This window comes from Arachis duranensis, chromosome 3, assembly GCF_000817695.3.
Source record: "Arachis duranensis cultivar V14167 chromosome 3, aradu.V14167.gnm2.J7QH, whole genome shotgun sequence".
Lineage (NCBI taxonomy): Eukaryota > Viridiplantae > Streptophyta > Magnoliopsida > Fabales > Fabaceae > Arachis > Arachis duranensis.
This window is the reverse complement of record NC_029774.3, coordinates 12,414,722-12,425,286: the sequence shown is the minus strand read 5'-3', so window position 1 is coordinate 12,425,286 and position 10,565 is coordinate 12,414,722. Positions and strand designations below refer to the sequence as shown.

Below are 10,565 nucleotides of genomic sequence, written 5' to 3'. Positions count from 1 at the left end.
ACTAGGCCTAAGAAAGAAGGTAGGCTTGGTTTTAAAGATCTCAGGGATCAAAATCTGGCTCTTTTAAATAAATAATGCTGGAAAATCGTGACTTAACGTAACTTTCTTCTTTCTAGAATACTTAAAGATAAATATTTTCGATTTAATTCTATCCCTATAATAGAGATAGGAACCTTGTCTTCGTAGGGTTGGTAAAGTATTCTAGAAGGGAGGCGAGTTGTGGAGAAAGGCATTAGTAGAAAAGTAAGTGCTGGTAATATCCGAATCTTCAGTGAACCATGGCTCCCTCCTCCTTACCCCTTTACTATTCTTCCATCTGCGGCACTACTATCAGATAGTTACCATCAGTTATAGGTGAAAGACCTGTTTTTGTCAAATAAACAGTAAAATCAAATATTAATCTCAAACCGTTTTTCTCCAGAAATTGCTTAGTGAATCCTCTCTATAACCCCTAAGAGAAGGTGAAGACACAATCCAATGGGTTAGGAACAGAGTAAAAAAATATGATGTTGCATCAAGGTACATGATTACTCACCAATTTTACCATACCTCCATTGAATTTTGTCCGAACTTCATGCAACAGATGCCAGTTTGGAGTCATTTATGGAAGTTGAAAATCCTTCATAAGATTTTGCTCTTTGCGTGAAAAATTCTTCATGGTAAGCTTCCTGTTCTACTTCTCATCCACCAGCGATTTCTATTCATTCTGGCAACTTATCCAATCTGCAAGTCAGCTCCAGAATCACTCATGCATTATCTATTTTTCTATGGAGATGCTAATATATGTGGAAGAAGAGTTATTTGGTTTATCTCATTCCAAACCATAGATGTTCCTTATTCTTCGATTGGTGGAGGGATTCGATATTACAAATTGGATTTTAAGGAACAAACCCTCAAAGAGCTCGACAAATTTTGATTATTGCTTGGAATATTTGAAAGGAGAGGTGTCGGCGAGTTTTTAAGCATGTTTAGGAGCTTCCGAAAAAAGTGCTAGTAACATCGCTTAAGTTGAACCAAGAGCTATCTATTTTACGTTAAACATAGTGCCCTAAGATTTCTTTCCTATGTGCTTTTTTATGTTATTTTCTTCTTACAATTTTACCTGTTCGTAAATATTTGAGAGTTTTTTTGGTTTTTTGAACATTATATTTATTTTTCTATTGAATAATATCATTATTATCTTGAAAAAAAAAAAACTTTCATCACCTACTTAAGCCGTGTGACCAAAAACCATGTTCTTATGAGCCACAATTTCTTTATACGTTGTATTGTATGAATTGAAATTATATTTATGACATTTTTTTAGTATATATCATTAAATATATACATTTTTATTATAAACATAACAGTTTAATATTCTCTTATTTTTTTTATTCATGGTTAATATTAAAAACAAAAACTATATACATAAAGCGTATAAAAAATAGAGTATATAACATTTCTTGCGTAAAAATGCTCAAATCATCATGCAGTTAATAATGATAATAGTTTAAATAACCAAATAAGTGTAAATTATCATATATAACATATTCCGGATATTTACATAAACGTCCAGAGAAACATACACTACCATTCATAACCTGGCTAAATTCCGCTACCATTTATAACAAATAAAGCCAAAGCAAAGTATATTAGAAAGTATATATGTAATGTACTATTTTAATTTACTATAGTTTTCATCCTTACATGATGAAGCAAACTTAAACTTAATTACCCTCCCACATATAGCTAAAGTCTTCCAAGAAATCATCACGTTATTCCAAAATGTATGTAGTAGTTGATTCACAAAAATAAACGAAAAACACGAGAAGTAAATTACTGTGCTAACACTCATATATCACAGATGACATAACTAATACTTTGAGAAAATTGTGATCTCCAATAATAATAATAATATCTTAGGTTGCAGCTAGGCCACAAAATCACGCAACAATTGATGAGAAGCAAACCTCTTGGGATTTTGCATGTCAATGTTGTTGTTATTATGATCATAACTTGTTCCTGAATGAGAAGAAGGTGTTGTGGCATTGTTCTTCATTCCACAAAACTCGTCATCATTGGTTGCTGCTTCAATCTCGTGATGATGATGATGAATCCTTCCTCCTCCCAAATGCATGTTGTGTGAGGAGAGAAACCCTACTTGTTGCGATGGAAAGTTATTGTTGGTGTTGTTGTTATCACTTGGTGGAAGCCCTAGAGTGAGTGAAACACCATTCCCATGGAACCTTGGAGCCACCAATTGTTGATGGAACCTTCCAATGTCATCCATGGAGAATGTAGTAGAACCATAACCGCTACCGCTACCGCCGCCACCGTCGTGGTTTTCATTCCCAAAAGAAGCCATTAAAGGGTAACCGTCTTTATTAGGGTTCCCTAATTCAATTCCAAAATTGACGTTGTTGTTGTTGTTGCTATTTGTCTCTCTTATCGGCTTCATTTCCATGTCCACAGAAAGGATGCTACCTGCTGGAGTAGACTTTAATTAGTTTTTTGAAGTACATTATTCATGTTTTACGAAGATAATAATTAAAAATAATTTAATTTATTATATTTAAATAAATTATTTAACATAATACATTTCCTATTCTAAGTCATTTCTTTGATTTCACTATATATCTTAAAATTATTATCATTTATGTATATATTTCTATCATCTTATCTGTTTTTTATTTTTTATTATTTTTTTGGTCATTTCTTTGATTCGATGATATTAAAAATATAATCATTCATATGTATATTTTTATCCATTTAAATTTTTACATAAATGGTTTTATAATATAGTATTAGAATTTTTATAATTTAAAAATTTAAAATTTAATCTTTGTTAGACAAGGAAGTAAAAAAATTTAATATAAAGCTAGTTTAAAAAAAATTATGCAAAAAATTCATGTAAACTTTAAAATAAAACTCTTGTGTAAGAGAGTGTATATTAAAAGGGAAAGTATGAGGAGCCAATGAAATATTTATACAATGTGTATAATGGAGGTTTATGGAGTATTAGAGATATAATTATTAGTGTTACATTTTTCCATCAGCTGAAGCTTTTGGGATGAATGGTATCATGACATGGTATTAGAGTATTAGATCCGAAAGGTTAAGAGTTCGATCTTTGGTGAACCCCAAAATTAGTTTAAACTTTTAGGAAGATATTTATTATGCCTAGTACTCAGATGGTTACTTTAGATAATATGGAAGAGTGGGATTCTTAACACTATTACTTGATACATCAGCGAGTAACCATTTATCATCTAATAACAAAAGTTGATCTATTTATTTTTCTTAATAAGTGGGACCCCGATTAAAATATAAAAATAATTAAAGTACGCTATATTTTACTAAAAAAATATCAAAGAATGAATAAGGTATTTGTCCAATTTAAATCAATTGTCAAATTTAATTAATACTAATAAACAACTGAAATGTCAAACAATGATAATTGTTTTTTTTAAGAAAATAATATATATGCAATTATTTTTGTTTTTTTTTTGTTAGATAGTTCAAGTTAAGTTAAAAATGTCAAAGATGAAAACAATTCACTCATTTTTCAAGAGAAAAGAGAGAATATATGATGAACAAAATTCAGCTTCAGATTCTTTGAGTAATGTTCAAAATATTATTGAACAACCTGTGACACAACTTGTTGAGCAAGATATTCAACCCCCTGCTTCCAAAATAGTAAGGACTGAAATAGATCAAGTTAATATTGATACATTGATGCGTGATCCCGGAAAGCGTCCGCAAATTTGGAATTATCCTATCAATCAACAAGATGAAATTCGTAGAGCATACATAAAGTTTGGACCATAAAGTTTTAGTATGTAGTTGAACATTGACTTTTATATAATATAATTACTTTTTTGATATATATGCTACAAATCATATTTTGTTAATTTTTTGTTATATTTTATATTTAATTGGCCCCCTCTTATAAAATTTCTGGTTCCGCCACTGATGACATGGTACTAAAGCGCTAGATCCGAAAGGTCAAGAGTTCATTTTATATTTCAATAGCCCATTGTCTTTCTAGCGGGATCCATATTAAAAATATAATTATTCAAATGTGTCTCGTATTAATTTTAATTTTTAGGAGTGATTTTATGACAAATTTTTTATTTACATTTTTAAAGCATATAATTTAACTTGTTTGAATTTTTAAAAATTTAGGAAACAAATTGTGCATAAATCAAAGTTCAAAGGGTAAAATACAATTTCTTGAGGAAAAAACAGGAAAAACAAAGAAGAAGAAGAAAAGAATGGTACCTGGAGAGTTCATAATCTCATGATGAGGATTCCTTAGATTCAATGGAGATGTTGAGATTGAATTGTTATTGTTGTTGGAATTTGGTGAGATCTCAGTCATTGGAGTAGTGTTGTTTTGGTTGGTGTTTAAGTGGTCAAGTCTAATGGCACTACTACTACATGGTGGTTGTTCTAATTGTGATGATGATGATGACCATAATTCCTTGTTTGATGATTCTCTTATTAGCTTCTTCTTCTTCTTCTTGTTGGTGGTGGTGTCAATGTCATCATCATCATCATCTTGGGAGCCATTATTGTTGTTGTGTTGTTGATCCTTAATTTCTTCTAAGTACATTTCTTCAACCATTGGTTTCCATAGCCTAACTCGGGCATTTATAAACCAGTTTGATACCTGCATGTATGCATTACAAATTACCATGTATGTCACAAATCTAGCTAGTTCTCAAAAACATATTGATATATTTTTAGATAGTATAATATTTTGAGTATTTATTTTGTTTGGTATATTAGGATAACATGTATTTATTCACTATTGAATATATAAGATGTGAAATTTATTATATTTTATTTAAATCACATATTGCAAAAAAAAAGAGTATGTGTTAATTTATACAGTGAGAAATAGAAAACTAATACGAAGAACATATTTTTAGCTACGTAATAATTATCAAATTATCAGTTAACATGTGTAGAAATATTTTGGTGCTCAATCTCAGAGCAGAAGGGAGAAAAAATCATTTAAACTTTTAAAGATGTAAGATAAAGTGTTAAATAAAACAATAAAATAAAATGTCATTTTTTTAATATGAGAATATATAATGTTCTTCAATATAATGGCGGTTAAATTTGCCATAATAATAAAAAAATGACTATGTTAGATATACATCAAAATCAGTCACTAAAATTGATTATCAATATAAAATATAAAATATAAATGCACATCAAAAATAAATTAAATCATATATATATTTATATAAAAATATATTTATAGTTGATTTTAATGGTCAATTTTAATGTTCGAATAGTATTTTTGAATAACAAATATTGAAGCTGTTCTCATGGAAAAAGCAAAAGCTTTTATTTGGACATTTTATGCTTCAAAACGGAAGTGTATATAAATGGTGTGAGTGCTCAATATAACTAAACGATGGAATCACTAATAAAATTGCTTCATCGATTGAAATATATATACCTGGCTCCGAGTAAGTCCAGTTTGTCTTGCAAGCATAACCTTATCGGAGTCCTTTGGATAACTGCAAAAGGCCACAAGTAAAAACTCCTACTAAGTTATTGATATACATCAATGAGAATAGACCAGTTGAAAAAAAACAAAAATAAGAAAAAAAAAGCTCAAATTATAGTATTTTATAGAAGAAGTTATAACTGGATTTGGTTGGAGTAAGAGATCTGTTTTTTATTTATTATTTAATCATTTATCTTTTTTATAATTTTTTTTATTACACATACGAATAACTAATCAACCATAGATCTAAAATTTATTTAAAAGTTTATCGTTAGTCAATAAATTACTATATATATAAAACAGAATTTAAACTTTCGATAATTGTTTATGCTGAGGAGTAAGCTAATTGTTTTTTTTTTCTATTTTTTCTTGTTTCCTTATAAAATATTTAAAATAAAAACAAAGCACATTCTATGAAATCAATAAACACATTTTTATTTTATTCTGTTCTCTACTTGTCCTATCAACAAATTTTGGTGGTTAAAAAGATAATAATGTTGTTAGTTAGCACCTTCCTAAGAAATCAAGAAAAGTAAAGTTTTAAATTAATTTGTAACTACAATTGATAATTCAAACGTTTCAATTATTCGTCAACCAATTCTTTTTATTCCTTTCTCACTTTTAGATAACGATTAGTTATAATCAATAATTTACGAAATCTAAATAAGAGAGAATAGCACTTATTTTAGATTCAAGAATTTTTTGTGCTGTAACAATAATAATAATAATAATGTTGTATATGTATTTAAAATAATTAGAAGAATAATGAAAAGTTCGAAACAAATAGATAGGTTTAGAAATGTAAGTATAAAAGTAAAAATTTATTTAACTTGTATTTTCAATTTTAATAATTTTTGTTTTTATAATTTTATTAAAAATTAGAATAATTAATAAAATTTTATTATTTTCTGTTTTTTCTTCTTTCCTTATAAAGTACTTAAAATAATAAAAAAAATCTTTAAAATCAATAAACACAAATTTCTTTCACTTTGCATATAATAAGTTTGATGAAAACTCTGGTAAAGTCTGGTTAAATGAAAATTTAGTCAAATCAGTTAAATCATTTAATGCTTTCAGATATCAACTTCACATGAAGTCGACTAACTTGAGTTTCCACCGATAAATTTTACTTACGGGTGAAGAAAATGTTCGAAAAGCCAAGCTCGAAGAATAGAAACCGCTCGTTCGGGCAATCCTCTTTGTGGTCTCCAAGCATTGTGTTGTATCATTCCCAACTGTTGAAGCGCCCTTTGTTGCCGGAGATTGTGATCAATGAATCTAAGCCTTGAACCCTCCATTTTAACTCCCATGCAGTTGTCTTCACCTAGCGTCTTGCCCGTCGTTTTGATCTGCAAACAAATTGCATCTTTTAGGCACCGAAATTGCTTCGATATTGTCTTCAATGCAAGTGCTGTGTATGCTCTTGCAGCTCCATAACCAGCTGCTTCCTCAAATGATGACGTCACAATTTGCATTTGTTGTTTGTACTCTCGGTATCTTTGCTCCACCTAATAATTCCAAACACAAATTAAAATTTACATAGTTTTCATCAAGAATACCTATTTTTATAAGCGTCATTTGAATAGTCATTTTAGAAAAAGTTAAAAATAATTAAATAATAATTTAACATTATTTATAATTTTACAATTTTATCTTTTTATTATTTACACTTCAAAATACTGCTCTCTTTCATGTTGAGAAGAACTAAGAATAGTATGATAGAATGTCATTGATGACTGAAAAGTAAACGATGTTTAATTTTGAGATGGTTTCATGAAGGAAGAAAGAAAATCGGACCCATATAATATGAAGAAGGCCTCACTTAACTTTTTACAATAACCCCTTCCTCAAATCTCAATCAATAATGGTACAGAGATTTTACATAATCATCAAACTGACCCAAATGGGCCCAAACCAAAAATTATTCTCTGACATTCACCAATTCTAATCAATTTTTTTCTTTTTAATTCTTGTCATCGTTTTCATTTACCCTACACACTCTTTTAGGAAAAACAAGTAAAAGAACTTATAGTCACTATTAATTCATGTCAATCTCACACTTCTCTATGGCTCTATCTATTGCATTGTCGCATTCCCTATTATCATTATTTCTTCTTTGGTTACCCACTTACCCGAAATTAATGAGGGACCCCCTTCACAAGTTGAATCATACATAAATTATTTCCAAGAAATTGAACCAACACAACCCGGAACAAATGATAAAAAACAATCCACAGCACAATTACGCGACACTTTACCCACCTTTTAAGATTTTTTAGGGTTTAACCCCGTCAAAAATTAATTTGTCATTCACTAATGATAAATTGTTGTATATGTAATACAAACTTCAAATTTTCAATACTTAACTACACAACTAATTTAAGTGTATTATGATGATTATTAGATAAAAATTTAAGTATAATTAATTTTATATAAAATTAATAACTCATAATCTTTAGATGGCAATCAACTATCAACTTTATATAAATTTAATTGTATCTAAATTTTACAGTTAAGATATAAAGTAAGCATTTAGAGATTAGTTAAATAAAAACAATTATAAATTCATGTGTATCCAATCATTATATACATGCATGTAACTTATTATTATTACCTCATCAAGCATGGTAACAAGCTTGGACTTATTCATATGAAGTTCTTGTCTTTGAGCAGTGTTGAGTTCACTTCCTTGCTTGTTGTCACCACCACTATTTTCACCGCCGCTGCCGCCACCACTTGATCTATTATCATCACCGCCACCATCAGACGTGGATTCAACATTTTTATTCCCTTTCATCTTCTCTTTATTGTTGGAATAATCCACCTTATTATCGTTACCCACGTTAACGGCTTCATCAAGAAGCTCCTGTGCCGCTTTCAGAAACTTGGATCCAAGTACAACACTATTCAAAGCCCCACCGGCGTTGGAAAAAGACCTAAACGGAAGTTGTTGAGAGGAAAGACTAAGTGACAACCCTTGCGGATGATGATGGGATTGATGGACTCTCGCTCTATGAAATTCCATTTCTGTTGTTGCAGTTGTCACTGTATGTTCCGAATAATTATTCGGAAGAACAGTCACGGTTGCTGCAACAACAGAAGAAGAGGAAGAAGAAAGATCAGTTTGATCCATGATGGATCTCCAATTGTAGTGATGAACACGTGGTGTGGGCCCCACAAAGCCATGGAAGCCGGAGATCTCATTGCCACCGCCGGCAGGTCCTAGGATATTATTTGAAGCAACCCCGATAATTTGTTGTTGGGGCGGCGCGTGAGAGAGACTTGCGAGGTTGAGCGCGTGGGGAGTAGTAGTACTGTTGTTGGGATTGAGGAAGAGCATGTTTGGTGTTGGATTTTGTGCGGTGTCAGAGGAGAAAGGTACGTAGTTGTTTGGATTCATGAGGAACAGTGTCTGCAATCCCCCTCCTTCTGCGGAAGATTGATGATGATGAATATCCGAACTGCCACTGTTGTTGTTATTGTTGCCGCCATGAAAGTACGCTGCCATCTTTTTCTGTTCTCTGTGATTCTTCTTCTTCTGTACGGAAAGCCAGACAGAGAAACAGAACCTGCTGTGACATGATGATAATAACAGAAACCATGATGGAAAAAAAAGATATTAATAGAAAATCATTTTTCTTGCTTATTTATCTGCGAGTGTAAATTTATGTGTATTAGTTATTTTTAAATAAAATTAATAATTAAAAATTATTAGATAATAATTTTAATAAATTGATCGAATTATCTAATGATTTTTAACTATTAATTTTATATAAAGATAACTGTATTTTATTTGTGTCTTGATCTGTGCACACACCTTAGCTTGGTTTAATTTGGATTTGGCAACACTACAAGTAGTGTATGATTAGAATATCAGTAGTTGTGTTGTTGGATCTCATCACTTGTTGTGGTACTTGCAGATCCTGAAAACCAATCCAACATATTAAAGAATTGAAAAAGTAGTAGATAAGAAGAGAGAAGGTTGAATTTGATGTGATTCATGTTGTGATTGATGAAAAACGAAGAAGCAGTTGAGAAGGGAAGGTGTCCGTACCATTTTGTGAATGGGAAAGAAAATAAAGAAGCGTGGTGATTTGAGGATTGAGAGGAAGGTAGAAAGGTGCTATCTTAACTAGACAAAGTGTCCATCTCTCTCTCTCTCTCTCTAATAAAGCTATCCACCCTTTTATTCCACACAGAGAGATTCAAGGTTTCTGCTCTCTTTCCATACTTTGATAGATAATGTAGTCCATGTGTCTCAACTATTCCCTAATATCTCCTCCAACTCTTTTTTTTTTTTCTGATTTTATTATATATATTAAAAGAATATGTATTATTAAAAGAATTTGATTGTTATGTTGTAAAATATAGATTATTCTTATAATTTATTAATTATTTTATTAAAAAATATATAAGCTAATATGTATAAATATATACAAATATACAATAATTATTTTCTATATATGTTTATGAAAGGTTTTTGAAATTCTTTATAAATCTATAGGATACTAATACTACTTTTTTGATCTAGTGTATAATTTAAAATTTGTTTTCAAATTTTAGAAATAATTATTTTTAGTTTATTACGAGACACCTGATAATTTCAACCACATATATTATAAGAGTATTTACATTCTACCCTAATAATTTTCTTAATTTGTTATAATTAAGAAAGGTGGAGTAGAACCATAAAATCTAACACTAAGTAGTAGTTATTTAGTTTGTTTATATGTCATATTATTAGGGTTAATAATTAAGGGCATTATATATATGCAACAGATTTTGCATTTAACCTGCTAATTAAAGGTGTTGGGAATTAATCTTTTACTCCCAAACATATCTATGTCAAGAGCTAAAATCCATAAACAAAAATAAAATAAAAAATTGAAAACCAATATTTTCCATACAACAATTAATCAACATTTTTTTATTTTGGTTTTTTCTTTCTTTGCCTTAATTTTTTCGTTTGCGATTTTGTTTGCCCATAAAAAGTAATTAATTTTTAACAAATGGAGAAAAAAAAAGTAAGATTTTCGACCACGAATGAAATTTTTAGATCAAG

General features: G+C 29.8%; 1 protein-coding gene across 4 annotated transcripts; it reads right to left on the bottom strand.

Annotated features, from left to right (window-relative positions):
* Positions 1-1,856: 1,856 nt before the first annotated feature.
* On the bottom strand, positions 1,857-9,739 carry LOC107477644 (BEL1-like homeodomain protein 1). 4 transcript variants are annotated; one of them, XM_021137686.2, is made up of 7 exons: positions 9,558-9,739; positions 9,321-9,426; positions 8,118-9,075; positions 6,638-7,011; positions 5,453-5,513; positions 4,261-4,651; positions 1,857-2,466 (listed from the first exon to the last, which is right to left on the bottom strand). In XM_021137686.2, exons 3-7 carry the CDS (start codon positions 9,009-9,011, stop codon positions 1,910-1,912), a joined length of 2,277 nt encoding a protein of 758 aa, XP_020993345.1. In that variant the 5' UTR covers positions 9,012-9,075; positions 9,321-9,426; positions 9,558-9,739; the 3' UTR covers positions 1,857-1,909. The 4 variants fall into 4 exon arrangements, with proteins under 4 accessions (XP_020993345.1, XP_020993344.1, XP_020993346.1 ...); XM_021137685.2 differs by having other exon boundaries at positions 8,118-9,072; XM_021137687.2 differs by having other exon boundaries at positions 8,118-9,041.
* Between the last annotated feature and the right edge of the window lie 826 nt (positions 9,740-10,565).

Coding starts and splice junctions, on each gene's coding strand:
- LOC107477644 (XM_021137686.2), bottom strand. CDS start 9,011: ATGGCAGCGTACTTTCATGGCGGCAACAATAACAACAACAGTGGCAGT. Junction 7,012..8,117: donor TTGTTACCATGCTTGATGAG/GTAATAATAATA, acceptor TGGAATTATTAG/GTGGAGCAAAGATACCGAGA. Junction 2,467..4,260: donor TGAGATTATGAACTCTCCAG/GTACCATTCTTT, acceptor AGTCTACTCCAG/CAGGTAGCATCCTTTCTGTG.